This window comes from Mastomys coucha, unplaced genomic scaffold (assembly GCF_008632895.1).
Source record: "Mastomys coucha isolate ucsf_1 unplaced genomic scaffold, UCSF_Mcou_1 pScaffold15, whole genome shotgun sequence".
Lineage (NCBI taxonomy): Eukaryota > Metazoa > Chordata > Mammalia > Rodentia > Muridae > Mastomys > Mastomys coucha.
In genome coordinates, this window is record NW_022196897.1 from 141,508,214 (window position 1) to 141,534,376 (window position 26,163).

Sequence of the window (26,163 nt, forward strand, 5' to 3'; positions counted from 1 at the left end):
GGGAGAGGGTACTTAGGCCCATGCAATGGCACTGCACAGTCCATGGGCACCTCCTGTACCCTGTGCCCACCTAGACCATTCACACTGGTCCTGTCTACATTCTGGTTCAGGTGTGACTTCTTTCAGGGCTGAGTGCACAAGCTACTGTGCAGTTATTCACTTAAGAATTTTAGTGCTGTACTAGGTGTGAGCTTCAGAAACAAGAGTCTAGTCTATCTTGTTCACCAAGCATCCCCAGCCCTAGGCCTCACCCCCCAGCATGTCGGCAACAAGAGCCACTGCTCAGAGGTGCCAGCATGACACTCATCTTAGAGAAGGAGTATGAGTCTGGAAAAAGAGAAGGCTGCCAGTGGGACAACACTCAGGTCCAACCTCACAGTCCACTGTAGCCAGAAGGCAGGGCTGGGCACATGGGGAAGAACATTGGCCTGGAATCAGAAGACTGCAGTGTCAAACTCATCTCTGCCCCAACTGACTGTGACCTCAGGAAACTGGATATCTGGTCTTAGTTCCCCTGTAAACTGGGGCACTGGGCAATACCCTAGGAAGAACTGTTTCCAGAAAGAAATGTGTGGGGGTGGGGGGAAACACAGATATGTTGTCCTTTAGGATCAGAGAGATGGTTTCCAATTTACCCTCTCTGACTGCTCATTGGCTGGGACATCTCACCTGGGTTAGTGTCTGTACATGGATGATATTGATGAGGCGGAAGAGGAAGGACATCTGCGTGGGCACCTGGGATATGTAGGCAAGCAGGCGGCACTCGGACAGGACCTCGGCCACTGTGAAGCAAGGCAGAGTACGGGTAGCAGCAGGTGCACACAGTGGCGAGTTAAGTCATTTGGGTCCTGACTCTGCAGCTGGTGCTCTCACCACCAAAACAGCTATGTTAAGGGTCGGAGAGATGGCTCAACAGTTAAGACCCCTTGCTACTCTTGCAGAAGACCTACAATGGTGGCTCTTCAGGGTATGCAATACCTTCTTCCAGCTTCTACCTATTCTTGTACTTATCACATGCACAATCCCACATACACATAATTAAAAATAAATCTTTATAAACAACCACAAAAACTCAGCTTTCTTAAAAGCTGCAACATCAGGTCAATCTCCAACTGTTTGGTCATCAGGCTATGCCAAATCTCAGAGATCCCACTGGTCCTTCAGAATCACACTCAGAAAGTAGCCCTTCCTAAAGCTCCTCCCAGCTTAGCACCAGCTCCAGCTCCTACACACACACACACACACACACACACACACACACACACACACACACACACGTTTCTTTCTCAGGAAGATAGGTTGCAAATACTCATTAAGAAATGCAGCAAGCCTGGGAGAGGCCCACTGAACAACAACACTGCTGCACAAATATGAGCAACAGAGCTGGGGTCACCAGAACCCATGTGGCAGCATACATTTAATCCCAGAGCTGGGGTCACCAGAACCCATGTGGTGGCATACATCTAAATCCCAGAGCTGGGTGCACACAGGCAAGCAGATCCCCAAAGCCAGCCAAAGCCAACCTAGTGAAATCCATGAGCTCCAGGTCCACTAGGAGACTCTGTCCAAACACTGAAGGTAGAAAATGGACCTGATACCAACCTCTGGCCTCCACATCTCTATACCCACACATACATAAATCACACACAAAGAAACAGTGAACCTTAAACTTTCCAGAACTCCTAAGGAGACTGGTTTGCCACAGCTCTCACATCTGTGCCCACTGCTGTGGTGAGGATGAAGGAGCACTGAACATCTGACCTCCCATACTACAGGGAAGACACTGCACTGATTACATCCAAGTGTATGTGAGCAGCCTCCTAAAACAGGCCCTTCAGAGAAGAAACAGGTAAACGGACCAATCATCCGTGCCCAGGAGGCTTTTGGTACCAATGATAATGATGAGGAACACTGCCCTTTTTTGGAAGTGTTCATAAACTTGTGACAAACTGTTTGGTGCCATAGACCTTCTAGGGAAGAGGCACAGATGTACACATGTGTTACTACACATGATTCTAGGCGAGGTCTGACACACCCACCACAGCCACATACTATATATAGTCCTGTGCAGAAAAAGAGAATGAAGGGGCCCTGTTTAATCCAAGCAGTCAGTCTAGAAGGCAGCTTTTTCTTTACTAAGATGTTACACTTATCTGTTAAAGGAAGCAAATCAGTGCAGAGCAAGGGACACAGCAAGCAAGAAGGTCAAGACCGTGCTCCTGACCCCAGGAACAGAGTTCCTGGCTGGAGGCCAGGTGTCTGACAGTCAGACTGCACCCATGTGCACTGGCACCTTGGCCTCCTCACCTTTCATGTCCACCTGGTTTTCAAATCGGTCCAGCGACAGAGTGACACAGCGCACCAGCATGTTGGAGTCCACTAGCGAGCTGTTGATCTGTTTCAGGAACACCTGGAACTGGAACAGAGATGGTGCTCACTGGCAGGGGCTGCTGGCCAGGGCACCACCGATCTTCTACCCCAGGCCCACTACTCTGCAGCTGGGACACACCGAGCGGCCTGCTAAGATACTGTAACAGCCACAGTTCTCATTCCAATAGTCTCAGGGTCTGGCTCGAAGCCCCAGACAGAGTAGGTATAGTGAATGTTTGCAGAAGACTGGCCCACCGGATGGATCCCAGTCTCTTCCAGCTGCGTGGCCACCCCTGAAGATGGGCAGGCCAAAGTTCACAGCCAGTGGGTGCTGCAGCCAGTTGCACAGAGCTCTGGGTGAGCCTACCTTTGCATCAGTGTTGATGTATTTATTGAATCTCTTGAAAGCATCAACGTTGAACTTCATCAGCTCTCCCAGGAGGTCAAAGTAGCTCTGGAGGACATCCCTTGACTTGCATTCGCTGTCCACAATGCAGTATAAGATGTGCTGGGTTGAGCAGGGGACAGGGTGAGGGTGTGGATGGATCTGCCCCCCTCCTGTGGATAGCTCAGACTACCCACTTGCTTCAAGCAAGCATACAGGTGGATGGACCCTGTGACTTGTCTAGGCTTTTCTAAGGGTACTGGTGGCTCCAAGGACAGAGCCAGGGACTGGCCTCAGCAGGGGAACAAGGTGGTATGTGATATTCTCTTTTCCAAGTTCACACATGAAGTCTCTGACTTGCTTTGCAGCTGGTTCTCTGTCCCCAGACCTAAGTACTAGGGCCTAGAATTAAAGGGCAGAGCACATTCTGACCCCTGCACTGTCTTTATGTTTACCAATGACACTGCTTAGAACATATACAAACCACTAAATGTTTATTAAGAACGATAAGCCACTTCCTCAGCAGGGAAACTGTTCCCAATATGTCCATTTTGTTTTCTGGTTTCCTCTCCCTCCCTCTCTTCATTCCTGTCTTGTTTTTTGTGAAACAGGGTCTGGCCTTGAACTTGTACAAGTCCTGCTTCTAAAGCACTGGGGTCTCCAAGCTGAGTTCATTTTCTTTTTTTTTTCTTTTTTTTTTTTTTTTTTTTTTTTTTTTTTTTTTTTTTTTTTTTTTTTTTTTTTTTTTTTAAGATTTGTTTATTATTATACATAAGTACACCATTGCTCTCTTCAGATGCACCAGAAGAGGGCATCAGATCTCATTAGGGGTGGTTGTGAGCCACCATGTGGTTGCTGGGATTTGAACTCAGGACCTCTGGAAGAGCAATCAGTGCTCTTATCCGCTGAGCCATCTCTCCAGCCCCCATGAGTTCATTTTCTTGAGCTTACACTGATTGGCAGCTATTTTCCTTTACAATTCATGGTTCCATGCTCATAGTAATTTTCTAAAAAAACCAACTGTACTTCTGGCTATTTGTTCTCTCTTCAATCTCCTTTGGCTACAGGCCATTAATCAATATGGAAATTTTTATTGCTTTTATTTTTTTACAGCCCAGTAATTGCCCCCTCTCACAGTTCCTAATCCCATTCCTCCTCTCCTTGTCTCCAAGAGGATGTGTCCCCATCACTCCCACCAGGCTTACCTACTCCCTGAGGCCTCAAGTCTCAAGGGTTAGGTGTGTCTTCTCCCATTGAGGACAGACCAGGCAGTCCACTGCTGTATATGTGTGGGGGCCTTGGACCAGTTCGTGTATGCTGCCTGGATGGTGGCTCTGTTAGCTTTTAGTCAATACCAAATTATCCTCAGGGTCAAAGGGCTTGCTGGGTAACTATATTCTACATTCCTGTACAACTACCTGAGTCCCTTAGCCCTCAGTACCTACAGGGAGCCCATAGCTGGCAACCCAGGGCCAACCCTGGTACAATGTGCACTAGAATAACCAGAATAGGTCTGTTCCTGACCAAACTCCTTAAGGCTCAGGATGAGGAATCAATGTGAGGGGCTGGGCTGGGGAAGATGGCCACCCGACACCCTGGTTCCTCCACCATACCTCCAAAAGGCCCCGCTTCAGCAGGAACATCTGGTCTGCATAGGAGGTGGTCCCTCGGAGGAAACTTTCCACAGCCCGGGCTTGCCAAAATCTGCAACCCAAATGTTGACTCTTGGCCCAGGGGCTTTGCTGCCCTCCCTGGTGCAGGCTCAATGCCCCAGGGTTGGAGTGCTTTGTAGCCAAGGATCTGGTATTTACTTAACAATTTCCAGTCTGGGCCCCAGTCCTAGGTCTTGAGGATACAGCAAAGAGCAAGAGAATCGCCATTCTCATATGGTCCTCATAGCTCGGCAGGGACCAGTCTTTCATGTGGCTGTATCAGGGTCTCTATGGTATAAGGGCCTACACAGTGGCATCTGGGCTCAGAGTGGTCTCTAGTAAGTTCCATGTAAAACCACTCGAGGCTTTCCACTCTCAGAATACTGGGAAGAACACGGACCTAGGAGCCAGGGACGTGCGGCCGGCAGAAGGGTCTCTGTGGAACTGTCACTGAGTTCATATGCATTGAGCTGGTCTAGAGAAGAACCAACAGACACTGAGTAGCCAGAGGGATCCTCCGCTGGGAACCCTGAGGGAGGGTGTGAACAGGTGAAGCTGAGATGACGGGGACAGAGCCTTGTTCCCAGGCTTGCTGGAATCCTCTTGTCTACAGCGCATCCCCCAGGTGGCTCCTGGGCGGTTCCTGGCTCTACTTCTTCCCATACTGCACTAAAGCAGGTTTCTTTCCTTTCATGCTTATTTTTCCCATGATCTCAGGGAATCACACAGGCATAGCCTGGATCCATTTGTGTTCTACCTCTCTAGTGCCAGCTTGATGATGCTCACCTACCTCCTAGCATACCCTGCTGGTATGTGACAAGGACACCCTTACCAGCTGAGTCCCATGGAGCCAGCGGCAGTGAGGCCACCTCCCTAACCTTAAGTAGTAAGGAGTAGGTGTTGGAGACTAAGCCATTGGGAACTCCTGGCTCCTAGACCCTCACAAGCACAGCTAGCTCTCCTCACTCACCTGAAGGAAGACTCTGCCGGCTCCTTCTTCATGACCTGCAGCAGCCGAGTTAGTAAGCCCCTCTTGCCATCACACACCAGACTCCTGAAATCAAAGGGACAGACAGCACTGGTGATAGACCTGAATGGCTAACAGGGGCCACGGAGCTAGTCCTGTGTTGGTGTGGATGGATGAACGACTGGGTAATGTCTGAGTCTGGATGTTCTCTTGCTGCACTGTGTGCCAGGACCTCAGAGACTGTGCAGCCGTCAGCTCAATAGGCAAGTGCATTTCTATCGCACCTGAGACCAGTTTCCCCTCCTCAGACCTACTGGCAAGAGGCAGAGGCACACCCAGGGCCAGATGGGGCTCTGAACTGGCAGAAGAAGGGACATTTACACCACAAATGGGTTTAATCCAGGCCACAGCAGAGTATGCCAGATGGAATAAAAGCTGTGCCAATTTGGCAGGGCCCAGAGTTCTTTTTCCTGCCCAGCGTCAGTTCCAGCTCAGCTGTGGGCTTCCAGGCCTGCCTCAGCTTCCCGCCTATGAGGCAAAGGCAGAGTAGGTAAGAAAATGACTAGGCCTGTCACAGTGGCAGGTGTCTGGGCCCTTAAGCTCTCTCTTTACACGGCAGCTCCATTTCCAGCCCCTGTAGATGCCGGGGCAGCGCTGGATCCATCTTATCAGGAAGAAGTTGGGGACTTATGACTCTAGTTGCTAGATTAGGCCCACACTGAGCCGGGCGTGTCACTGTGTTGATCCCAGAGATGAGGCAGACACAGGGCAGTGGTGAAGGGTCTTCTGCTTCTTATCCTGAGTGGCACAGCTGCCACTGGGCAGGAAATGAGGATACCAGAAATGGGGCCACTTGCATGGGACAAGGTGGAAGGACAGAGTCTAGCTGACCTTTGGCAGAGGCCAGATGAGACCTCTGTTATCTACATGTAGATGATGGCACTTCTGAGGGCTACTGTGCTGCTCAGTTAGGAAATAAATGCAGGGGATGTGAGTATCTAGCACACAAAGCCAGTAGTGAGTGGTAGATACTTGTGAGAAAGAGCAAGTACGCACACCTGTGTGTGCCCTCCTGGGAGCCCTGTATCCACAGTGGTCCCCCACCAGGATCACCTGTCAGTGTTGAGGACAGCTTCCACCTCAGGGATGTTGGCTTTCAGAGAGATGGCACTGAGTTCATTTAGCTCCTGATTGTTGAGCAGCAGGTACTTGTTCCTGAAACAGACGGTTCAAAGGGTCAAGGGCAGGACTGCAGTTGCTGAGCGGCTCTGCGGCGGCGGGCCAGAAAGGCTGCCTCTGCCCATTTCTGTTGGGAAGAGCACTGAGGGTCCACCAGCACTTCTACACGTGCTTGTCACTCACTAACAAGCCCTTCCTCAGCATCTCCAGGCCTCCATGTTGCACATTGAACACTTCTATATGACTTCTCAAAGTCCCCTGCACCTTGTCACGTCCATCTGCCATCTTAGTCCTGAGCCTAGCCCTGCTGCAGCATGCTCAGTAGCCAGAGTCACAGACGCAGAAGCCTGGCCAACTCTGACACAATCTCTCCTCTTCCATCCAGGCTTGTCATTATGGTCTGTGCAGCACGAAGCAGCTTCCTCAGCTGTTTCTCAAGGAAGGGAACCCTCACTCAGCTCCTTGAGTGATTTTTCAGAGCAGGACTTGGACCATGTCATTATTGAAAATGCTTGCCCTAATTTTCACACTTTTATTTTGTTAATATCTAGGGAGTAAACATGTCTTCGAGGCTGTGTGCAGCCAGACCATCTCTGAGGCTACAACAAACTGAGCAGCTCACATCCGCCACATCATCTGGCCACTCTGGTTTTCCTGACCATGCCATATCCTCCTACAGGGGCTTCTCCATGTGGGGGCCTTCTCTCATGCTGCCTCTTCACCCCATTCAGACCTCTGCTCACAGACTGCTTCTGCAATAGTCACTGAGCACCGCCAGCCAGTCAGGACACTTGGCAACTGTCCTTTCTCAGTGTGCTCTTTTGTCCCCACACACCATGCCTATTTCTCAGCAGGCATTCTGTAACTGGTGGCTTTCTCTAATGGTAAACTTCCTCTCCCAAATGTACCCTACATGACAGCAGGGGCCACAGCATTTCCACTGAGCCAGGTACACAGAAGTGCTGATTCAGAGTTTGATGAAAGCTAGGACAGGGACAGACAGACAGACACACACACACACACACACACACACAGAGAGAGAGAGAGAAAGAGAGAGAGACAGAGAGACAGAGAGAGAGACAGAGACAGAGAGAGGGAGGGAGGGAGGGAAGGAGACAGACAGACAATCAGTGTAATTTCAGCCACAGATGCTTTCACAAGACAGAATCACAAAAGAAGAGTATACTGGCTGGTTTTGTGTGTCAACTTGACACAAGCTAGAGTTACCACAAAGAAAGAGCCTCCCTTCAGGAAATGCCTCCATGAGATCCAGCTGTAAGGCATTTTCTCAATTTGTGATCAGGTGGGGAGGGTCCATCATGGGTGGTGCCATCCCTGGGCTGGTAGTCTTGGGTTCTACACAAAAGCAAGCTGAGCAAGCTAGGGGAAGCAAATCAGTAAGGAACATCCCTCCATGGCCTCTGCATCAGCTCCTGCTTCCTGACCTGCTTGAGTTCCAGTCCTGACCTGCTTTGGTGATGAACAGCACTGTGGAAGTGTAAGCTGAATAAACTCTTTCCTCCCCAGCTTGCTTCTTGGTCATGATGTTTGTGCAGGAATAGAAACCCTAACAGAGATAGAGGCCTCTAGGCAGCACTGTCCTCAGGCATGTTCTATTAACTTGTACAATGTTCTAAAATTTTAAATCAACATTTAAAATCGGGTTAACCCCCCCAGCACCATCATGGCTAAGCCCTCCTCTGGGCCTTTCCTGGAAGCCTTCAACTCAGTATATCCACTTCTTTGTGCACACAGAGTTGTCAGGTCCTTGCCCTAATGTCAAGGCCAAGAATCCCCTGTTTTCCCCTCCCCTGCACTGTTTCCCTTATACTGGACAAGCATTTTCTTGTACATTCTCCACTAAAAGCCTAACTATTAAGAGAGTAAAACATCTCAAAAAAGTGAGAAGGGTGAGTCAACACATTTCACTGTAGAGGTGGGAGCCTTCATGTTTCCAGTCAGGGACTCTCTGCATCTCAGAGGCTAGTCACTGGACAAGTGTGCTGCTCCCAGGACACAGAAGGGCAGCACTTCTGTCCTCTGAAGGTGGCTGTGAGAGCAGAGGAAAGACCCAGTGCCCAGATGGAAGGAAGGGTCTTCAACCTACAAGGCTGAGGAGCACAGCCACACATGATCCTGGGGGCTCCCACCAGCCCTACAGACTGCTCTTGGGTCAGAGAAGAGAGAAGGACCAGGGAGGGGCCTGTAGAAGACACCTCCAGTGTACTCATACTTACTCATGGTGGTCACTGAAACTCTGGAGAAGTCTCAAAAACTGGATCTTCAAGGTGATGTCCTATAATACATATTAGCTACATTAGTCACAACACTTCTAAATAAAACAAGGCTGGGCTCTGGTGACCTCCCTGTCTTGCTACACTGCTTCTTTTGCATCCCTGTCCTCCAGCACAGTGAGGGTTTTCTAGTTGAAAAGTCAGACCTTTCTAGCTGACCAGTGTCAAGGTAACAAATGTAGACCTTTTCTGCTAACAACACCCTAGCATACTGGATTTAAAAAATAAAATCATTCAAGTCCTTTTACATGTGAGGCTAGTTTAGAAGCTAGAAAGGGAAACCTATAGGACTCAGAAAGGCCTGGCCCTGAGAGCCCAGCAGAGGCGCTCAGGAGCTTAAGGAACCCGTGGATGGTGAGAGGCTGAGTCACAACACAGCAATGGCTTCTGTGTCCCGCAGTGACCAGGCCGAGCCGAGCTGTGAGCTGCTTAGGCCTGGTTGGTGGAGCCTCCCAGAAGTAAAGAATCCTGAGAGTGGTGGGGCCAAGGAACTAAACATGAAACTGACTCCTTAAAGCATAAGCAGTAGAGTGCCCAGGGCAGAGGTGGCACAGGTCCCCAGGAAGGCTGCCTCTAAACATCAGAGAATGACACACATGCCACCCCAAGTGTGTGAAGACCCAAACACAAGTTCTACACTTCAGCAGCATCTCCATAAGGAAGGAAGTAACAAACTATTAGAGAAAAATTGCAAAAGCAAAAGCAGAAGACACAGTATGTTTCCACAATGAACAAGTCCCCTTAGCCAGACTTGCTATCTAGAAATGCACTCACTCTAAATTACTAACTCAAACGGAAGAAGGAAAAGCAATCAGACAAAGTTGGAGGCAGGGCACTGAAGAAAATCCCACAATGCAGGTTCGAGAACCCATGGCACCAGGTCCTGCTAGCACATCAGGTTTTTCGTGCCAGAGTTGTGGGAAGGCAGAGCTCTGAGGGCAATAGGCACAAGACCCTCCTAGTCCAAGAAAACAGGTTCAGAGATTCTGTGACACAGTCAAAGGTAAGTAGCACAAAGGACTTCTGATGCTCATTCAATACCCTATCAGGATGCTCTGAGATACAGCCGGAGGCAAATTCTTGGCCTAAAAACTTTGTTTCTGCTCTCTTCAATAAGAATGAGACTCTCAGGATCAGCAGTGGTTCTTAAAACAACTAACTCTTTGCAGCTGACATCCTGTATGCTCCCAGGCTCTCTAGCTTACCGGGCTACAATCACAGTTCTGGTTGTGACCATGGAGGACAAGGGCTGATGCTGAATGCTTTCTCCAAATCAGTTTGTCGAACAAGTTGTTGAGTCCTGGGATCAACTTGAACTCAGCAATCATCCTGTGGACCTGTGTAGGGTGGTAAGGGAGAAATACTGAGATCAATGTGTATAAGATCAGCAAGGCCTCTCCTCCAGTTTAGCCATCTTCAGGGTGAAGAAAGCAGCTGCCAGCAGTGATGGCTGCCACTTAAAGACACCCTCCACACATCCTCCACCCTGACTACACAGAAAATCTTCCTTAACACATATGTGTGGTGAACACGCACATACGTGCTGGTGGCCTGAGAAACTAGAAAATGGCATCAGATCTTCTAGAGATGAGGAGTAAACCATTCTATTTGGCTTAGAAAACGTTTTTAAGAGCTGGAAAGATGGCTCAATTAAAAGCACTGGCTACTCTTCTGGAGGATGGGGGTTGGATTCTCAACACCTACGAGGCTATTGAGAACCTTCTGTCACTCCAGTCAAAAGGGGTCCATCACCCTCTCTGGCATTTGAAGGTACCACACACATGATGTATAGACAATCAGGCAAAACACCCCCTCACCCCCTCACCTCTCCCCCATCCCCCGTAACACCCCCCCACACACACACAGGAAGGAAAGAAAGGCTCTTTGTTTTTATTATTTTATGTGTAGGTGTTTTGCCTGTATATATGTCTGTGCATCACATGTGTGCCTGAGAGTATCAGTGTCAGATCCTGGAACTGAATTTACAGATAGTTGTAAGCTGCTATGTAGGTACTGGGAATCAAACCCTGATCCTCTGGAAGAAGAGCCTCATTTTTAAACATGTACAATCTCTCCAGCCCTGAGAAAATATTTTTTTTGTTTGTTTGTTTTTTGTTTTTTTTCAAGACAGGGTTTCTCTGCATAGCCCTGGCTGTCCTAGAACTTACGCTGTAGACCAGGCTGGCCTCGAACTCAGAAATCTGCCTGCCTCTGCCTCCCAAGTGCTGGGATTAAAGGTGTGCACCACCACTGCCTGGCGAGAAAATATTCTTAAATCACAGGAAAAGCTCAACCTCTCACTATGAAGAAAAGTTCATGTCTCAAACAATCTCTTGCTCTTTCAGATGGGCAAAGGAGAAAGACCTTTGACTGACTTTGCCACCTGTAACTGTCAGCTCACAGCTGTGGTGGCGGCTCAGGCGTTCTCAGATCTAGGGAGGAAGCAGACCACTCAGAGTATCTTGTCCCTGTCCCTCTGTCTGTCTCTGTCTCCTGGCTGTCATATAGGGACTGTTTTGTTATACCACAAGGACTGACCCCTCTAAACAGTGATCCGAAACAAACCTCTCTCCTTCAGACTGCTTCTCACAGTGACACAAAACCTGAGAGAGAAAACAGGGATCTAGAGAGATGCAGTGCCACTGCTTTGTCCAAATCAGACTATGTAGCCCGTAGGCCTTTGGAACTCGTTTGCCAGAGAAAACTGGAAGTTGGGGGAGTGGGGCAGTAAAGGAAGAGAAAGCAGTAGAGAGGAGGAAATCCAGGAAAGATCAAGCAGGGCTTAACAGGACATTCTAATGGGATCTCAAAAAGACCAGAATACCGTACAAGAACAGATCAAAGAGACAGCTCATGAGGTTTCAGTGAGACTGGGTCTAGAGAACAACCCAATCCACTCTAGCAAATAACTTGCTTCTATTTTGCCATCTCCTGAAGCTGGAAGGCTGAGTTTAAATGTGACAGGTGAACTGGAGGAGGAAACTTTAAGACAGGATAGCTTTCGGGCTGTGACATGGCTATTACTGACTGCTCTAGCCAATTTCAGTGAAAACTAGGAGCAAAATGCAGAGAAGAATTTAAAAAGCAAAGTGGGCTAGTTAGAAAAAGGAGTTGAAGGTTGTGGATAAAGAGGATGTAATTGGGAAAGAGATGGGGACCCTCTGCACAGGAACAGAAAAACAGAGAACAAGGAAAAGTGCCTAACAACATTTCCAGGACTAGACAGCACCTTCCTACCCCAGGCTCCCAACCATGAGCTCACCTGATGCCTCTGCTGTGAGTACAGACTGCCAGGGTGCCCTGCTCCCACAGGCATCTGTGGCACTTTTCTCCCAGGGTGCCCTGCTCACACAGGCATCTGTGGCACTTTCCTCCCAGACACTGAAGACCACTCAGTTGCAGTCCCAGTGGACCTAGCCATTACCTGAGTTAGTAGCACATCTTGGTACCGCTTATTGGGATATTAATTTTTTACTTTTATGATAGAGTTTTGCTGTATAGCCCAGACTAGTTCTGACCTTGGGATCTCCATGCCTTCTAAATGCTGAGATTATAGATGAATAGCCCCATATGCAGCTACATGATGCTGGTTTTGTGGGTATGTAGAATGCGAGAGCCATGGAATCACTGAAGCTTTCACTGAGGTTTCAAGCAAAGCCTAGAGGCCAGGATCCTTAAGTGTTGTATCAGAGTCCTACAGAGAGCTTCTGATAGGGTGATGCATGAACCTAAGCCATGGTGAGACCCTAGGTATACCTATAACAACTGCAGGCAGGGAGCATCTACAGCCTGTCCAGGAGAGATGCCATGAAGGCTGCAGTGACAAGGCCACACACAGGGCAAGGCTCCCAGGCACTGGAGCTCACCTCAAGACACCACATTCCTATTCTAGACACATTAGAGCTTTAATGGCTTTTCTCCTGGGTTTTGTCTCATTTTCATCTAGCCCTACCTTGCTAATGACCAGAGGACCTAAGTTTGGTTTGGTTTCCAGCATCCATGTTAGGTGGCTTAAAATTTTAGCTCCAGGGGATCTCGGGTCTACACACACACACACACACACACACACACACACACACACACACACACACACACACACACACGCACACACACACACGCACACACACACTTTTAAAGGCTTGGTGCTCAGCTGGTGGTTCTACTTTGGTGGGGCTTTAGAAACTTCCGGAGGAAGGATCTACTTTGTCTCCCTTCTTTTCCCCTTTGCTGCTGGCTGCCATGGACTGCTCTGCTCTACCACGCCCTTCCCATGACAATTAAATGGCTCTCTGAAATTGCAGGCAAAAATAAACCCTTGCTTTATGAGACTTTCCTCAGGTGTCTGGTCGTCAATGCAAAAGTCTAACTAATACCGCATCCAAAGTGTTGTGGTGACTTAGATAGACACAGCCGTGTCTCAATGTTGCAGGTGACAGGGCATGCTGGTACTTCCTGCAGAAGGAGGGTGGTTTGGCAGTATAAAATCCATACTTTTTTTTTAAAGATTTATTTATTTATTAATTATATGTAAGTATACTGTAGCTGTCTTCAGACACCCCAGAAGAGGGCGTCAGATCTCATTACAGGTGGTTGTGAGCCACCATGTGGTTGCTGGGATTTGAACTCAGGACCTTTGGAAGAGCAGTCAGTGCTCTGAACCGCTGAGCCATCTCTCCAACCCCCAAATCCATACTTTCTTAGCCAACATTTCCCCTTTTATTACCAGCCAGACCCTTACAAGTGATAAATGACACAATTACTGCACCATTATAGATAATAGTGGAAGCATTATCTATAATCCCCAAAGCAGACTTAATTTACACTTCTATCAATGAAGATTAGTTAAATGAAATTCTGGGATAAAAACAGAAGTAGAAAAAGAAAGAATCCAAATCTTTCATGTAGTAAGCTAAACAATCATCAAAATACATGAAAGAAAATGTCTTATTTTCAATTGAATGCATAAAAATGTTTGCTTCTGTAAGTACAGAAGAGCTGTTGGAGAAGACACTCAGATGTGTGTCAGGATGCTGGGGCCCAGAGAGAAGACAGGTTCCACTGATGCTAATTTGTAGCAACCATGGGAATTTTGTGCTTACTAAATTTTTTTACACAATATGAAACAAAACCCTTGCTACCTCTTGTTATGAGCAGACTATCCCTGTTGAATGAATGAGGCTGGAATCCAAGCCTATGACCAGCCACAGTCACTCTATGCAGCAGTAAAGTTCAGCAAGGCTGGCTAAGGAAATACCACCTAACTCAGGCATCTCATTCGTAGTTCTGCCTTTTCCCAGAATCCCACTGGACCTGGGTGGAAGAAGTGGGTCATTAGGGGAATGTCCTTGGGGGTTATATTCAGGGCTTCCTGCTTGCTGTGAAGTAAGCAATTTTGCTCTGCAGGCTGTTCGGCCATGATGCACAATCTCAAAAAAAAACCCAATCAGGAGAACTTGGACCTCTGAAAACATGAGCCAAAATAGATCATCCCTCCCTTTAAACTGCTTCTCTCAGACATCATCACAACAACAAAAACTTAACAGAGAACAACTTGCTCCTCCTGCCTCCTCCTAGCCTTAGGGAGTCCTTTCCCCAGCATTTGCCCAGGTTTCATAAGTGGGCACAGCTTTAGGCTCTGCCCTAGTCTCCTGATTCACATCAGAGTGAGTTGCTCTACTGCAACAGGCTCTGCCCTAGTCTCCTGATTCATATCAGAGTGGCAGTTGCTCTACTGCACCTACAAGAACCAGCCTGGATTTTTAAAAAGTTTTAATTTTTTGAGATTATAATTACATCATTTCTCTCTTTCCTTTCCTCCCTCCAAGCTCTCCCATGTATCCCTTCTCCCTTGTTATTTTTTGTTGAATTGTTGTTATATATGTATACGTATACACACTCTCACACCCTGCCTAGTCTATCAAATGCTGCTTGTATGTATCTTTTTAGGGCTGACATTTGGTATTAGATAACCAATTGGTAGTATATTTTTCACATCATCAGTCTATTTTTTGTTTGTTTGTTTGTTTTTAGACAGTTTCTCCATGCAGCCCTGGCTGTCCTAGAACTCGCTCTGTGGATCAGGCTGGCCTTGAACTTCCAGATTTCTAGTTGCCTCGGCCTCCTGAGTGCTGGGATTAAAGGAGCATCAGTCTTTAATCTTAAATTACTAAAGTAAAATGCTTGCTCTTGGCTTGCACACTGTCACTACCTAGAGATGCTGCCTGAAGCACAGAGACTCTATCACTGAAGATTAGTTAAACAAGTAATGATCCACCCAAATGATAGGATAAAAAAGCAGGAGTGGAAAAGAAAGAATCCACAGCTTTTACATGTAGTGAGCAAATAATCACCGAGGTGCATGAACGGAAGTGTATCTTATATTCAACTGAATGAATAAAAATTACATCTGCTTCTATACACAGAAAGGAATCCAGAGTCAGTCTGGTGTCCTTACAAGAAGGCAGACAGCGCATGTTGCTGGGTTAGAGTGCATGCCTCTGAGTCCGGTAGAGACACTGTTGCACCTCACTCCACCCCCACCCCCGCAGGCTCTGCTCTGCTCTTAGCTCTCCATTCTGAGGCTGGGGGAGCACTCACCTGGTTTCGCTGACGCCCCATCAGCAGCACACAAAGGACATAAAGCACTTCCAGTTTGTACATAATCTCATGCATAATCTTCATTGACTGGGGCAGCTGGGTCCTGGCTGAGGTATGTGGCAGCCCACTCTCCTCCGAAGTGCCTAGAGGAGGGAACACAGTGGAGGCTGGCATAGCCCCCGTATGGTAGGTGAGGCATGGCTCCTAGAGGAGGGAACACAGTGGAGGCTGGCATAGCCCCCGTATGGTAGGTGAGGCATGGCTCCTAGAGGAGGGAACACAGTGGAGGCTGGCATAGCCCCCGTATGGTGGGTGAGGCATAGCTCCTAGAGGAGGGAACACAGTGGAGGCTGGCATAGCCCCCGTATGGTGGGTGAGGCATAGCTCCTAGAGGAGGGAACACAGTGGAGGCTGGCATAGCCCCCATATGGTAGGTGAGGCATAGCTCCTAGAGGAGGGCACACAGTGGAGGCTGGCATAGCCCTCGTATGGTAGGTGAGGCATGGCTCCTAGAGGAGGGCACACAGTGGAGGCTGGCATAGCCCCCGTATGGTAGGTGAGGCATAGCTCCTAGAGGAGGGCACACAGTGGAGGCTGGCATAGCCCCCGTATGGTGGGTAAGGCATAGCTCCTAGAGGAGGGTACACAGTGGAGGCTGGCATAGCCCCTGTATGATGGGTGAGGCATGGCTCCTAGAGGCCCCTCACTCACTTCAGACGTCTGCTGTGAAGAGCCTGGAATTGAAGAGCCATCAGGCTTCACTCAAGCAGTTAAAACTCCAGGAAACCTCACACCCTCAAGAGCAAGACCAGCTTAGAAACCCAGGAAAAGGCCTCTGCAGGTCCACACTTTTCAACAGCAAGTAAAACACTCTGACTCGGCCAGCAGTCATCCCTCCCTTGAATTTCTTGTCAACAATCAGACAGACAGATGTCTGATGCAAAGTGTGGAGGACACTCTTCAGGTCCTAATGACCAGCTGTCTGTACACTGCTGACAGCATGAGGGATTCTTTTCCAATACTTCCCTTTAGGTAATCCCTCTTGTTCGCTTTATTCCCCACTGAACAAGAGCCCAGCTCTGGATTCTTAGGAAGAGCTCTGAAACCCACAGTGCTGCAGGAAGATGATAAGCAGCGGCCTGGCGGTTAGACGCAGACACTGAGCCAGACTGCCGGGTTAAGCCGCATGCCCTGGCTGTGTGGTGCTGGGGAAGCAGGACAGCTTCTAGGTGCACACTGCTCACCTTCACTGTGAGTCACTGAGTAGTATCAGCAGCTAATGGTACAAAGACAGAAAGAACCTATGGAAGGTGCTTAGAGCAATGTTGGGGGCTAGCAAGCACAATGGTTTTTTTTTTTTGGTCTTTGAGACAGGGTTTTTCTGTATAGCCCTAGCTATCCTGGAACTCACTCTGTAGATCAGGCTGGCCCCAAACTCAGAAATCCGCCTGCCACTGCCTCCCAAGTGCTGGGATTAAAGGCATGCGCCACCACTGCCCGGCGTGCACAATGTTAAATAGTGAAGAGAAAAAAAAACCCACAAAAACCTGCATTCTTCTGCTAATGCTTGCCTGCTGTAACTTAGAAATTAAAAAAGATAACCAATATATAAAAAAAACTATACCTATTAATGGGGGTTTTGACAGGCACATACATATATATTGCTTGATAATTTAATCAAGTTAAATGGTATTTTTTTCTTTTTTTAAGATTTATTTATTATATGTATACAAGTACACTGTAGCTGTCCTCAGACACACCAGAAGAGGGCATCAGATCCCATTACAGATGGATGTGAGCCACCATGTGGTTGCTGGGAATTGAACTCAGGACCTCTGGAAGAGCAGTCACTCTTAACTATTGAGCCATCTCTCCAGCCTAAAATGGTATCTTTTCAAACACCCAAAATTCCTTTTCTTTTTTCTTTTTTTTTTTTTTTGAGATATACAGTAATATAGTATCTACAGTCACAGGGCAATAACCCTGTGGAACTTTTCATTTTTATTTAAACTTTTTATTTCTTTATTTGAGCAAAGTCTCACTCTGTAGGCCTAGCTAGCCTTGAACATGCTATGTAGACCAGGATAGCTTGAACGCAGACATCCACCTGCCACTGCCTTCCACATGCTGGGACTAAAGTTGGTTCATAGCTTTAATCATACTTACCAGACCAGAATCCCTCATTCCCATCTAACTATGGTTTTTGGCTTGGTTTGGTTTTGGTTTTATTTTTTTCAGTTTGTATTCTTCCTGGTAATGCAGGTGGCAGTAGGCAAAGTTTAAGGAAAACTGTACCACCAAAACAAGGTGTGAGAACATGCTATCCACTTATCATTTGTTTCTCCACAGAGGAAACCCAGGATCACTCTGTCCCCACTGGGACATCCTAACCAGTTCCCACAACCAGTGGGCTGAGGTGACAGGGGACCAGCACAAAGACTTGAACACTCTTATTCCTGGCTCTGCAGGGCTCTGGGGAGGTGCTGTGGGGTGGGTGAGGTACAGAGCAGTGCACACAGTGCTGTAAGCAATGAGGATCCATGGAGAGGGTAGAGAGGGGACAAAGGCAGCTCCCGTAAACACAGAAAGAAGGTATGGGGGGTAGGAAGTGAGTATGAAATGTTACTTCACACTTTTGATTTCTAGTTTTTAATGGCTAAAGCTGTTGAGCAGCTTTTCACGTGTGTTTGGAGAAGTGTCTATTTGGATACCCGTCTATGTTCTGAGATGAGTCTTATTATTCATCTATGGGCGTTCTTTGTTGTTTTGGTTTTTAATTCATGTGCATTTTCATGCCTATGTGAGTGTATGTGGGTGCCCACAGAGGCCAGAAGAGGGCTCTGGATCCCTGGGAATCAAACCCAGGTCCTGTAAAAGAGCAAGCAGCAGCACTCTTAACTGCTGAGCCACTTCTTCAGCCCCACTGTCTTTTTTTTTTTTTTTTTCTCATTTAATTCAGCACCTCTTTTGGTCAGTGTATCAAATACAAGGTCTTAGATGTACTAGGCAAATCATACCCCTAGACTTCTTTACACATTCTATATTCAAGTCCATTATTGCATACATGGTTTGCAACACTGTTCTGTTCTGTGGGTCAGTCCTTCAGTTTCTTGGTGATGTTTTTAAGACTTTTATGAAGTCTAATTTCTCTACGACTAATCCGATCGCTGTGTTTCAGAAGCCATGTCTGTGAACCCACCATGAGATGTGGTTAGCCAGACTTCCCCCTCCATCTCTATGCTTCCCCAAAGCCATCTGCATACCAGCCTGGAGCCAACACTGAGATCGCAAACATGAGAACTGTCTCCAGGTCTGTTAGGGCAACCTGTAGAGGCTTGTATGCTCCCAAGAGTGTGCAGCCCTTACCCTTGGCCCGTGACTGGAGGACCCTGGTCTGCCCGACTGGCTGCAGAAGGCGGCTTTTCTTTTTTCTTTTTAAAACATTTTTATATCTATACTTGTTAAGATATTAGTCTGTAATTTCCTTTTCTCATGACTTACTCCTCTGGTTTTGGTATAGAGGTGAACACTGGCTCAAAGAATGAGTTGAGGAGTGTCTGCTTATGGAAGACTTACACAGTATCAGTGTCATTTTCCTTAAATGTTTGGCAGAAATCACCAGTGAAGCCATGTGGTATAGGGTTATTCTGAGTGGCTCTTGCATCCTTATTCAGTCTATTATACAAATTCAGATTTATTTATTTATTCTTTTTATGAAGCAAAAGGGAACTTATTAAGGACTTAATAGTGCCTGGAGGACGGCATTAAGGAAAATTGTAATGTAAGTAATTCTTAATTTTTCACAGAAAGAAAATCAATATCATCTTTAAGGGGCCCAGGAAAAACTCACCACTCAGGGGACCTATAGAAAGTACCTTGATTGTGATCCGACTCCTCATTGGCCACTCGCATCAGGGCGTCTAGCACCAAGGCATTGTCTAGCCATGTGTACCACTCCTCCAATTCCTGAAGGAAGCTGGCTGTGCCCGTTGACTCTGATACTTTTCTAGTTGCCAGTTTGCAAAGCCGTTCCACAAAGCCAGGGATGCTGAGAAGAGCAGCTGCAAAGAGAGAGGGAGAGAGAGAGAGAGAGAGAAGGAATGTAAAAACAGCTCTACAATCCTTTTGTTGTGGTTTTCTTCTGTCGAGAGAGGGTCTCTGAGACCTAGACTAACCTTGAATTTCTGATCCTCTGTCTTCTACCTCCCAAGTGTTAGGAAAACAGATATGTGCTACCACATCCAGCTGAGAAAGACTGCTACGATAGCAGCTAGGTAGCTAGAGCTGGCTTAGAGTTTAAAGTTTGCTCTTCCAGAGGACCTGGGTTCAATTTCCAATACCACATAGTAGACCTCAACTGTCTGTAACTCCAGTTCCAGGGGATATGACACCCTCTTTTGGCCTCCTTGGGTATCAGACACCCATGTGGTACATAGACGTCCATGCAGGCAAACAGCCATATACATAAAATAATAAAAAGTAAATAAGTAACCAGGCACGGTAGTACATGCCTTTAATTCCAGCACTCTGGAGGCAGAGGCAGACAGATCTTTGAGTTCAAGGCCAGCCTGTTCTATAGAGTGAGTTTCAGGACAGCCAAGGTTACATAGTAAAACCGTCTTGAAAAACCCAAAACAAATAATAAATAAATAAACGCCAAGCCAAAATAGCAACAATTCCAGAAATAAGTTCAATTTTCAAATGAACAGGGAACCCGACTCTAAGTGTGTGTGTGCATATATTTAATTATTTTTATTATATATTTAGTTTTTATAACAAAATAAAATATTTTATTATTTTTTATTTTATATATATAAATAACTTGATGCTTTTAATATGTGTATTTGAGTCAAAGATTAATTTTTTGGTACATTTTTCATTAAGGTGATATTATTCATTCATATAAACAAAAATATCTGTATTGAAGGGATGGAGAGAGACAGCCTCACAAGCATGAGGATCTGAGTTTGATCCTTAGCACCCATATACAAAGTTGGCTCTCCGTGCTAGACTAGCCTAACTGGCAAGCCACAAGTCTGTCTTAGTTAGGGCTTCTATTTCTGTGAATAAAAAAACAAAATTAAGGGCTGGTGAAATGGCTCAGCAGGTAAGAGCACCGACTGTTCTTCTGAAGGTCCTGAGTTCAAATCCCAGCAACCACCAGTAATGAGATCTGATGCCCTCTTCTGGTGCGTCTGAAGACAGCTACAGTGTACTTAGAAATCTTTGTGCCAGAGCAAGCAGGGAGTGAGCGAGCAGGGCCAACCCGAAACCCGAGAGAGCAGAGTTGACCAGAGAGAGCAGAGGTCCAAAAAAATCAATTCCCAACAACCAGATGAAGAAGGCTCACAACTATCTGTACAGCTACAGTGTGTACTCATATGCATAAAATAAATAAATCTTAAAAAACAAAAACAAAACTAAACTAAAATTAAAAGCAACTTGGGGGGGGGAGCAGTTTACTTCATCTTACACTTCCAGGTTAACAGTCCATGACTGACAAAGTCAGGACAGGAACTTGAGCAAGGTAGGAACCCGGAGGCAGGAACTGAAGCAGAGACCATGGAAGAGTGCTTCTACTAGCTTGCTTAGGCATCTTTCCTACACTAACCAGGACTTCAGGCCCAGTGGTGGCACCACCCACACTGTTCTGGGCCCTTCTCTCTCAATTAGCAATTAAGAAAATGCCCCCCACAGACTTGCCTGCAGGTAATGATAGAGGTATTTTCTCAATGGAGGCTCTTCTTCCCATATGACCCTTGCTATGTGATGTTTTCAAAAAACCAGACAAGGTCCCAGATGAAAGATTTTGCCACAAAAATCAAGATGGACAGCCATTGAGGAACAACAGCTGAGGATGCCATTTGGCAACCCCCCAACACATATGCACACCATACACATACATGAACATACACACATCTGTATAGATATTCAACGGTGTTCTTTTTGTAATGGTACAAATACAGAGATCATTAAATGACTATCAACAGCAAACTGAGCACATATGCTAAATCCATATAAAATATAACAGACTCTAAAATGATGACACACTTTTTTTTTTTTTGAGATAGGGTTTCTCTGTGTAGCCCTGGCTGTCCTGGAACTCACTCTGTAGACCAGGCTGGCCTTGAACTCAGAAATCTGTCTGCCTCTGCCTCCCAAGTGCTGGGATTAAAGGCATGTACCACCACTGCCTGGTTGATGACACATTTTTCTTTTAAAGATTTATTTTTTATTTATTTTAGGTGTATGAGTACACTGTAGCTGTACAGATGACTGTGAGCTATCATGTGTGTGGCTGCTGGAAATTGAACTCAGGACCTCTGACGGCCCCACTTGCTCCAGCCCAATTCACTGTAGCTGTCTTCAGATGCACCAGAAGAGGGCATCCGATCTTATTACTGGTGGTTGTGAGCCACAATGTGGTTGCTGGGATCCGAACTCAGGACCTTCAGAAGAGCAGTCAGTGCTCTTACCCGCTGAGGCATCTCGCCAGCCCTGACACACATTTTTATATATATCCTCAACAAAGTTGTTTAAGGATAAAAATATAAGCTGTTAAACAATATTGGTTTAAATTCATTTTTTATTCAAAACTGTAAAGAGCAGGAGCAGGGCTGGGCACGGCTAGGCTGCATTAGGCCCTGTGCTGAGTCCTCAGTGCCAGACAAAAAAAGAACAGAAATATACCCCTGAGTATGTAGAGTGGCTTCTCTTTCACTTATGAGCAAGACAGAATAGAAATACTTCTTCAGAAACTGGGTTTGGTGGAGAGAGAGGTGGCTTGGTGATTAAGAATGTTTGCTGTTCTCCAGAGAACCCAAGTTCAATGCCTAGTACCTACGTGGAGGGGCTATAACTCCAGTTCCAGGGAATCTAATGCCCTGGCTTTTGGAAGAACCCACACATATACAGCATATACAACACAATACACATTTAAAAAAGAAAAAAGAAAAAAAAAAAGAAAAACAAATTCCTTAAAAAGAAAACAAAACCTGGATGTGAGCCCCTATTGCTGAAGCCACCACACTTCTGGTGCAGGTCTTGGAGAACCCAAGTTGGACCTGAGATGACGGACTCCTCCATGCTGCCTGGAGCGCCAGAAGCACCAAACGGTGCTATTGGACCTGCCACAAAGTCCTCACTCAGCTGTGGATCCTGTCTGCTACACTACCAACCAACCATAGTGCCTGCGGGAGCATGACTGGCAAGTTAGTAGTGGGCTAATTGACTGCTTCCTAATAGGAGTGGAAGCCTGCTCCATAAAGGAGCTCTGTTTGGGACTGTAAGCCTGATTGGGTCACAGACCCAGGGGAAGCTGCTGCTGTTTTACTACATAGACTTGATGTGCTATCAAACTGCTGCTGTCAGAGATGCTCCCTTTTGCAGGAGGCAGTGGTAACTGCAGATTCGTAACTAGTGCAAGTGCTGAGAGCAAACGATGCCTGAGTATCAACTGACATCCATATCACACCCTTCAAGGCTGAGGAACATAGAAGAGGGGCAGAAAGAAGAGAAGAGTGAGAGGGAGGAGTGGAAGAAATAGATCGCTATCTTTGATGCACAACACTGCTGCTGTGTTCTGTTTTCTAGAGCGAGACCTGTACAGAACTGGTCTGCCAACGGTGTGCCATGGGTTGGGAGTGAGCCCATTGAGGTCCATTCTCCCTCAGGACCAATAAGCAGATAGCAACAGCAAAGGAGGAGGGGCTCAACAGCTCTCACCCCTACGTGATTATCTATAGGCAATTGTCACTGGGGGAGAGGGGAGGATTTTCTTTATGGTATAACCACTGGTAAGAGACCAAGGCTCTTGCAAATAAACCCACTTCTAAGATTATGTAAAAACAAAACAAATGAAACACCCTAATAAAATACAATTTGTCTCTCTCTTACCCCGCCCCCCCCCAACACGGTAAGGGATCTGCTGGAGTGGGAGGAGAACAAGGGAGCAATGAAGGATGGGTGTGATAAACACATCCTACACACATATGAAAATGTCATGGGCATGGTGCTACACACTTTGAATCCCAGCACTTGGGAGGCAGAAGCAGGTGCATCTTTCTGTAAGTTGGAGGGACAGCCTGGTCTATGTATTAAGTTTCATTCTGCCAGTCAGGGATACACAAAGCAAAACCAAAACTTCACTTTAAATAGTTATAATGACAGAGAAACACTGTCTCGAACCGCCCCCAAAATAGTTATAATGAAATTTATTATTTCATAAAATCAGTTAATATAAGATAACTGAAAAAATACTGAGTATAGTATGACAGGAGGATCCCACATTTGAGAACAGCCTGGGATACACAACAGAAAACTTGCCTCAAAACAAAGGAAAACCTATGACCTACAGTTTCTACCGTTTTTGTAACAAATGTTTACCAATAGGAAGAAAAAGGAAGACATTTCCTTTAAGGTGAAAAAGAAATGGAGCAATTACTCAACACTCACTTCCTCTAGACCCTACTCCACCTAGAAAATAAGACCAATTCTCAACAGTACAAGAGAACATGATCAACTCTGACAGCAAAGAGACAGGGTTCAAAACCTGGCTCTATCTTTCAACCTTTAAAATGAGACTTACAAGCAGTATATACTGCTTACACAGAAAGCATCAGATCTCCCTGGAATGACAAGAGAAACCAATAGTAGTAGTCGCTATAAAAATAGCCACAGGAAACAGGCCCAAACAGACCAAACCAAACCAAGAGTACTTCTCAATGAGTCCCACTCTGAATCTGTGAGTTTTTCTAAGCCATGTAACATAACAACCAGCTATTCAATGATATCAAGATATCACTATTCTATTAACTTTTTTGTGCGATTATATTAGGTAATATTTAGGTAATGTATTAGGTAAAAGTTTCTATCTGGTAGCTGGTAAAGTACTTGCCTAGCATGAAGTCTGGGTTTGGTCCCCAGCACTGCATAAACTGGACACATGCGGAACATGCCTGTGACCCCAGTACTCAGGAGGTGATGGCTGGAGACGATCAGAAGTTCAAGATACAGAGAGCATGAGCTACAACGAGACTTTGTCTGAGCACACACATAGCCATGTGCACTATCTGCCAGGTGCAGCAGCACTTGCTTGTTTTTGCTACCCAGGAGGACAAGTCAGAAAAGATCAAATGGGCACAGAAGTGGGAGATCAGCCTGGGCAGCATAGCACAACTATCTCAAAATAAAAAAAATTACCCCACAGAACGCTGAAACATATGGATCTGTCTCAAAATTCCCAAAATACGCAGAAGGTAACCCACTGAGAGCAAACATTAAGCACACATGAGGCTCTGGGTTCAATGCCATCACTAATACCCCAACTTTTCCCTCAAGAAACAAAGCTGGAGGTGAAGTATGGAGTCAACGGAGCAGAGACAAACAGCACAGGCCATCAACTGAGAATCCCTGAAGCTGGGTGGTAAGTAAACAGGGCAGGTGTGTCCTTTCTATGTTCCCAAGTGTGACATTTTCCATAATGAAAGATTTAAAAAGTAAAATCCAAAAGAATACATTAAAGAAAATTACTTTTTAAAAATGAATTTTAAGTGTGTGTGTGCATGTGTGTGTATGTATGTGGTGTGACTATGTACACCCAATGATGCCTGGTACTCACAGATGCACTGGATCCCCTGGAACTACAGTTACAGGTAGACTGTAAGGCACCATGTGAGTCCTGGGAACTGAACCCAGACCCTCTGTTAAGAGCAGCCAGTGCTCTTAACTACTATCATCTCTCTAACCCCTTAAGGAAACTTCTTTAAAAATAAATTACTTTATGATTACTACTAATAAATGATAGTAATAAAGAGGCTTTTTAAAAAATATCAAAAATTTTATGCCCATTACAGTTTGGCAAATAATATTAGTTTCTTTTTCATACTCCATAAAACAGTGCTTGATTTCACTTAAAAATTTCTTAAAAATGAAAAACTAGTTAAAAGTAGACTGAGTTGTAGAGATGCAGCTTAGTGGTAGAGTGCTGGGGTTCAACCTTCAATACCACAATGCACACACACACCCAATAGACTGAGGTTCCTCAAAAGTTTAAACAGAACTTAAACATGTCTAGCCCGATTCCTCTCCCAGCAGCACCACTGACACAAGTCTAAAGAGTATGGAATAGTGCAGATGGTCCCTGACTGATGGCTGCACAGATAAACTGTGCTGTATACATCTGAACATTATCCAGCCACACAAAGGAATGAAAGAATGACACCCTACAATGCCAACAACCTCAGAACACATTATGGCAGGTAAAAAGAAATATGTACAGAGGTCATATTAAATGATGCTGTTGGCATTTATAACCAAGATAAAGCCACAGGGGTCAGAGAGCAGGCTGGAGGCTGGCAGGAGTCTAGAGAAAGGCTAAACAGGGGAAATGCTTCTTGTGCAGTGTTTCACTCTAGAGAGGTGGGGATGTCATGGAACTCATCAACGGGAGTTGTGCAATTTGAGAATACATTAAATGTCACTGGACTGTTCTTTCAAAATGGTTAATTTTATGAGTGCAATGGCTGGTTTTAATGTCAACTTGTCACACAAATCAGAATCACCCGAGCAGGGAGCCTCATCTGAGGAATGTCCTGACTAGTGTGGGAAGGCTCACCCACACTTTTTAGCAGTAGCCTGGATTGAAGAAAGTGCAGCAGAATAAAGATCTTTGCTTCCCTCTCATAGTCTAGTTGACTTGCCCTGATGCTGCCTGCCATC

At 46.2% G+C, this 26,163-nt stretch overlaps 1 protein-coding gene across 2 annotated transcripts in view; it reads right to left on the bottom strand.

Annotated features, from left to right (window-relative positions):
- Trpc4ap (transient receptor potential cation channel subfamily C member 4 associated protein) overlaps positions 1 to 26,163 on the bottom strand; it is a 73,199-nt gene that overhangs the window by 1,215 nt on the left and 45,821 nt on the right. Inside the window, exons 8-17 of one of the 2 annotated variants that reach the window (XM_031372433.1) lie at positions 19,320 to 19,505; positions 15,445 to 15,587; positions 10,053 to 10,184; positions 8,791 to 8,849; positions 6,488 to 6,589; positions 5,378 to 5,461; positions 4,369 to 4,459; positions 2,738 to 2,878; positions 2,308 to 2,416; positions 670 to 782 (exon numbers count right to left, since the gene is read on the bottom strand). In XM_031372433.1, coding sequence (XP_031228293.1) covers positions 670 to 782; positions 2,308 to 2,416; positions 2,738 to 2,878; positions 4,369 to 4,459; positions 5,378 to 5,461; positions 6,488 to 6,589; positions 8,791 to 8,849; positions 10,053 to 10,184; positions 15,445 to 15,587; positions 19,320 to 19,505 — 1,160 coding nt within the window. Of the gene's footprint in view, positions 1 to 669; positions 783 to 2,307; positions 2,417 to 2,737; positions 2,879 to 4,368; positions 4,460 to 5,377; positions 5,462 to 6,487; positions 6,590 to 8,790; positions 8,850 to 10,052; positions 10,185 to 15,444; positions 15,612 to 19,319; positions 19,506 to 26,163 lie in introns of both variants that reach the window. The other variant, XM_031372432.1, reaches the window with a different exon arrangement.